The following is a 6,032-nucleotide window of genomic DNA, read 5'->3' as shown; positions in this document are numbered from 1 at the left end:
CTCCGCGCCTCACTGCGGGCGGGGACCACGGCCCAGGAGCGCCCGTCAGCAGGCAGAGGAGCGCGGGGACCGGCTGGGGCGGCCCGGCCGCGGGGTTAGCTCAAGCAGGTAACCAGCAAATGCCGGCGCCTCTTCTTCACCTCCCAAAATTACTGTACAGGCAGCGGCGTCTTGTAGAGGGAAGGCGGCATGTCTGCACGCCAGGACGGGCAGTCGCGCTCCCAGACTGACCCAACCGAAGGCCCTTGGCACTGGCGAGTCCATCTAATCAGAAACGTCTCGATACTGTTCTCTTTCCACTTGTCCTCCGCCGAAACAGCTTCGGCTGCAGGCAGCGGGCTCGGCGGGTAGTGATGCCCACCAGCACAGGCGGCAGCGCGCTTCTCGGAGTGGCCCGTTTCCCTGGCGGCGAAGCCCCTGTCTGACTTTACCGAGGTCACCCAAGAGCGAGTGCAGCGGTCGGGCGAGCGGGAGAGAACTGCTGACTCCGCAGTCGTCCCAGGGGCTACTCTGCCGCTGCGCCGCCCCGAGCGGCACTTCCTCTGCAACCGAAACGGGGTTTGCTGAAGACTTCGGGAGCGCTTGGACCTGAAGCCGCGTCCTACCACGCGCCGGGAGCTGCACGCCGGGCGTCCCTGCGGGAGGAGGCTGTCCGGGCGGGAGGAGGGGTCCCGGCGGCATCGGGGGGCGGTGGGGCCCCGCTCAAGGATGGGCAGCCGGGTGCCTCTTTTGGTGCCCCTTCATCTTCGGTGGGCCGGAAGAAAAGACACAAAAGCAGTTTCATCACGCCAGGGGATCTGTAGCGATAAACCCCACATTATTTCCACCTGGAAAAATTAGGGTATTAGATAGCAGGAAAGTCAACAAACAGGAAAAACGTAGCATTAATGTGCAATATGCGTCAATGATGACAGATATAAATTATCGGCGCGGTTCACTACACTGTTTTAGCGCGAGTTTTAACCGAGAGAACTGGTCCGGGAGGCGGGCTTCGGGTCTGCGTCTCGGGACTCGCAGGGCCGAGCCTGGGCTCCGGGGCAGCGGGCCCCCGGAGAGCCACGCAGCCGCCGCGGAGCCTGGGGCAGCCGAACTAACGCGCGCTGGGTGCCTGCGCGCTCCTGGCTGCCGTCCGCGCTGGAGCTGAGCAGCGTCCCGTGGGAGCGAGGCGGAGACGGGACACGGACACTCTCTGGTGCTCTCAGGGGAACCCGGCGGTACCCGCTGCCACCTCGCCGCGGGTAGGCGGTGAAATGCCCGGCCGGCCGCTTCGCTCTGCCCCGCTGCATCACGCTGGTCCCGGGCGCCCCCGGCCCACCCCAGCCGCCGGCAGCGCAGCCCGGCTGCGAATGAGCTTGTTCCGGCGACCGCGGGGGATCGGTCCTGCCCCGTCGCGGCGGGGGTAGCAGAGGCCGCGCTCTTACCCTGTTCCATCGGTCCCGTGCAAGGCGGCGAAGTCACGGCGTGGCCTGCTCCTCGGGGAAGGACTGTGCGTGGTGCTGGGATTAGCTGCCAGCCCCTGCCCGAGCGGGGAGGAGAGGCTTCTCTCTTGTCAGCCGAGCCGGAGTGGTCGGTGCTGCGGCGCTGGCGTTCACGGGGAGAAAGCACGCAGGCGGTGCGGTGTACTCGGCGGGAACACACGCAGACGACTCGACTTACACTCCATCGCCCCAAGCACCGCCACGCTGAGCGGGGACGGCGGCGGGATGAGAACGGACCACGGGCCGCCGCGGCGACATCCCGGCGCAGTGCCACTGGAAGAGACATTGGCGGACAGAGACCAAGACAACCCCCGGGGGGGCGGCGCGCCGGCCCCCGCCCGCCCGAGACGGGCCGCCCCCGCCCCTGGGAGCGCCGGATCCAAGGCGTCCCAGGGCCCGCCGCCGAGCCGCCTCCAACACCATCCCGCGGCTCCGTGAACCTTAGCCGTGCCCGAGGAAGAGAGAGCGGGTGGCACCGGCAGCTCCTTCGCGATGTAGACAGGCGCTGCAGAAATGAGGTTGGAAAGAGAGCTTAGCCAGGAGAGCTGCTAAACCCGTTACCGCTGCTTTTGCTGCCCTTGTTTGCAATTCATAGAGGAAAAAGTCGTTTATTAAACCTTCTGTAGGGCAGCGTCGTTTTTAATCGTTTAATCATACGTAAACATAAACGTAACCGTTAAGCTACAAACAAGACAAACGGGCTGTTATGTGGTGTTCGGCGACTGAAAATAAAGACCCCTGATCGAGCCCGAGTGGTTACCTCCCAAACTTACTTTGACACTAGGGCGAGTGTTTCAGCTTTAACGAGACCATATTCACCTGACAAGGGTTGTGAACACAGACATAACTACATCCACAGGACCATGCGCGTTAATAATTGTTCCGATACGATGAAGTCGGTTCATGTTTACTTTTTGAGCAATGAGAAGTTTTAGTTCCCCTCTTGTGGTTAATACCGTTCTTGGTTAACAATGCATCAGAAATGTTGGAAAAGGCAGTTCTAAAGTGAAGAATGTACGATGAAACCCGTTTACCGAAATTGTTTTCCGTAAAACCATCGAATCCAAATTATTCTGCTCTTTACAAGGATGCGTTCGATTCAGAATACCTGGGATAATTTTATTTGTGCGAACGAGCTTCGTACCGCGATGATGCCACAGCCCTTCCTCTCCCTTCAAAGAGACGGGGTTCTGCCTCTCCGTCAGGTTTGAGAAGGGGGCCCACTCTGAAGGGGACCGGCGGGTTTCAAAACCAGCCACGAAGGAAGCCGAGCAAACCTCCTATTCCCGGGACACGAGAACCCTCTGATAAGCGTGTTTTAAACGTTCGGCTTCAATGCCGGTGCAACGGCTGCCGCAGACGGGGCCGACTACCCGACAAAACAGCCGTCGGGCCAGGGTGCCTCGCTCAGCAGCCCTGTATCAGCGGAGACGCCGTCCGCCCGCATCGGAGCGACGCTCGGCCGTCCCCGCGGGCTGCCTTCCGGGCGCGGAGCGGAGCGGGGCTGACCCGGCGGGTGCCGTGCCGTGCCGTGGCGGGGCGGGGCGGGGCCCGGTGCCGGTCCCGCGCGAGAGCCCCGTCGGATGCAGCGCGGCCACGTGCGGCTCCGCGCGCTCCCACGGCGCGCGGGGGCCGCCCGGCCCGGCGGTGACGTGTCGGGGTGGGGGCGCTCCCCGCCCGCCGATTGGGCCGCGGCGGCGGCGCGGGGAGGCGACCGCCCAATGGGCGCGGAGCTCGCAGGTGCCCGCGCGGTTATCTGCGCCCCGGGGCGCGGCGCGGAGGGTCCCCCGTTGCCGCCGCCGGAACGCGCGGCCGAGGCGAGGCGCGGAGCGCAGCCCCGCGGCGCCGGCCCCGCCGCTCTTGGCCTGGGCGTACGCCCCCGCGACCCCCCTCCCGCTGGATCGCGCGTGGAGTCAAGGAGTCGCAGTGTGCCGCGGACGCTCCGCCGGTGGGGGGGCTCTTCTCCGCAGGACTCGCACTCCGCCGGCTCGCCTTGCTTGCTCGAATTGGCTTTCACCGCACTCCAGCCTGGAAGTTCGCGGTGCGCGTCGCCGAGCCGCGTAGGCGGGCAGAGAAGCGCTGCGCTTTCCCTACTCCAAGAAAACTTTGGTACTTGCTGTCGCTTTGAACCTGCGAGTCTGAGAACAGAGCGTCCCGCCCGCGGCTGGCGCACCCAGCGCGGGGTTACAACGGAGCGGCTGCCGGCGTGGTGGGAGAAGAACCCGCGCTCATTGATGACCGCAAATGTTAGCGGTGGGGCAGATGGATGCTAATCGCCAGAGCGCGTTCGTCCTCAGCAGTACGCCGCTCGCCGCGCTGCACAACATGGCCGAGATGAAGACCTCCCTCTTCCCCTACGCCCTGCAGAACCCCTCCGGCTTCAAGGCGCCAGCCCTGGGCGGACTCAACACGCAACTCCCCTTGGGGACGCCGCACGGAATAAGCGACATCTTGGGCCGGCCCGTGGGCACCGCCAGCAACCTGCTGGGCGGGCTGCCTCGCATCAACGGACTGGCGGCCTCGGCGGGCATGTACTTCAACCCCGCCGCCGTCTCCCGCTACCCGAAGCCGCTGGCGGAGCTGCCGGGGCGGCCGCCCATTTTCTGGCCGGGAGTGGTGCAGGGCTCTCCCTGGAGAGACCCCCGACTCGCCTGTCCCGGTAAGTGCGGCTGGTTCCAGCGGGGCCCGGTGCGCTTCTGGGCAGGCTGCCTGGGGTCCGGCCTAGCTTTGCCGGCGGGAGGCGTGGGACGGCCCCTCCGGGCCGCCGACAGACGCGCCGGGATGCAGGGGCGGCCCCACGCCCCGGGCAACCAGCGGGCGAGCGGGACAGACGGCGCGGCCAGCCCGGCTGAGGTCGCGGGCGCAGCGCCGGGAAGGCAGGCCCGGTCGTGGTCCGGTGCCGGTCACCGGCTCTGGGATGTCCCCGGACCGACTCCTGCGCTAGATACAGCGGCGTCTTGGCGGCGGCGGACACCCGAGACAGCCCCGCCGCCTCCTTAGCGCTGGGCGGAGACCCTGCTCCGAGCTGCGACCGGTGCAGACCCTGTCTCTGACGGAGCTGTTTCTCCTCCGCTTTCAGCTCAGACGGGGATGGTTTTGGACAAGGACGGCAAGAAGAAACACTCGCGACCGACCTTCTCCGGGCAGCAGATTTTTGCTTTGGAGAAAACTTTCGAACAGACGAAATACTTGGCAGGACCGGAGAGAGCCCGCCTCGCCTATTCCTTAGGGATGACCGAGAGCCAAGTGAAGGTAGGTTCCCGTGGGCGCGCCGGGGCCGCGGCCGGGCGCGGGTTCCCACGGCCGCAGTCTCCCTGCTGTCACGTCCTTTTCAATGATTAGCAGCGCGACACAATCGTACGGAGGTTTTTTTTAAGTAAATTCTAATTTAAATTACTTTTGGATGTTGGATAGGTTTTAGTAGATTTTTAACATAATTTATTTTGTGTTTAGTTTTCTTTCTGCTGCAAGTGGATTAAGGAAAATAGTCATATTCAAAAAACACCCACCAAAATAAAAAACAAAAAGCCCCACGCAGCTAATTGCTTTCATTGGGTCAGTTTTTGGTGGAGGTCGTGTCCACTAGTTGGCCCAACTTTAACTAGCATAACCACACTCATTTTTTAGCAAAGGCTTCAGGCGCACCAAGTGCGCTGGAAGACAAAATACTGATTTTTCGGGCCACGGTATTCCGTTTTCCACAGATGGCTGTTCCGTGATAATGCTGCTTTTACTGTCGCTCAGTTCTGACTGGCGACATCCCCGGAGAAGCCGGGCGGGCGACCCACGCGTGTCCCCTCGGCCGTGCCACTCTCCGTGCTGGCGGGAAGGGGTGGCTGCCGCCGTCGGGCGGGCGGGGGGTGGGGGTGGCGCGGCAGCGTCGAGGCTGAGCCGTGCCCGGGGCCGGTGCCCAGGTCTGGTTCCAGAACAGACGGACCAAGTGGCGGAAGCGGCATGCAGCGGAGATGGCCTCGGCAAAGAAGAAGCATGACTCGGAGACAGAGAAGCTGAAGGAGAGCTCGGACAATGAGGATGATGACGAATACAACAAGCCCCTGGACCCCAACTCAGACGACGAGAAAATCACGAGGCTATTGAAAAAGCACAAACCCACGAACCTGTCCCTCGTAAGCCCCTGCAGCACCAGCTCAGACACCTTGTGAGGCCGCGAGCAGGCACCGGCGGCCACGGGGTGTGCACGGAAACAGAGCGGAGTTGTACTGGGAGTCTGAAGTGGTGTGTTGTACAGCCTAAGATGTATGTGAAATGTATATATTTTTTACAGAATAAGTTATGAAATTATTTTCCTTCTCATCGATGTAAATTTCAAAGGAATTTTTCAACTTTTTTTTAATTTTTGTTTTGTGTCCTTTTAAGGTCTGCCCCCCTTTCTGTTAGCCTTCTTGCCGATTTCCTGCTCCTAACAATCAGATTTTGTCACGTTTTTTATGGGTCGCCAAATCCAAGCTCAACCATTTTGTATATAGTAAATTTCAGATTTTGTGATGTATATTTCTAGTGTAAAGACGGCTGTTTTCTTTCACTCCTTCCCTC

The 6,032-nt window shown here is 62.0% G+C and overlaps 1 protein-coding gene across 1 annotated transcript; it reads left to right on the top strand.

Annotated features, from left to right (window-relative positions):
* Nucleotides 1–3,722: 3,722 nt before the first annotated feature.
* NKX6-2 (NK6 homeobox 2) lies at nucleotides 3,723–5,641 on the top strand. Its single transcript, XM_062001640.1, has 3 exons — nucleotides 3,723–4,137; nucleotides 4,558–4,730; nucleotides 5,393–5,641. Exons 1-3 carry the CDS (start codon nucleotides 3,723–3,725, stop codon nucleotides 5,639–5,641), a joined length of 837 nt encoding a protein of 278 aa, XP_061857624.1.
* Nucleotides 5,642–6,032: the final 391 nt, after the last annotated feature.

This window comes from Colius striatus, chromosome 8 (genome assembly GCF_028858725.1).
Source record: "Colius striatus isolate bColStr4 chromosome 8, bColStr4.1.hap1, whole genome shotgun sequence".
Lineage (NCBI taxonomy): Eukaryota > Metazoa > Chordata > Aves > Coliiformes > Coliidae > Colius > Colius striatus.
Note: the sequence above shows the minus strand (reverse complement) of the source record. Positions and strands in the feature narration are given on the sequence as shown.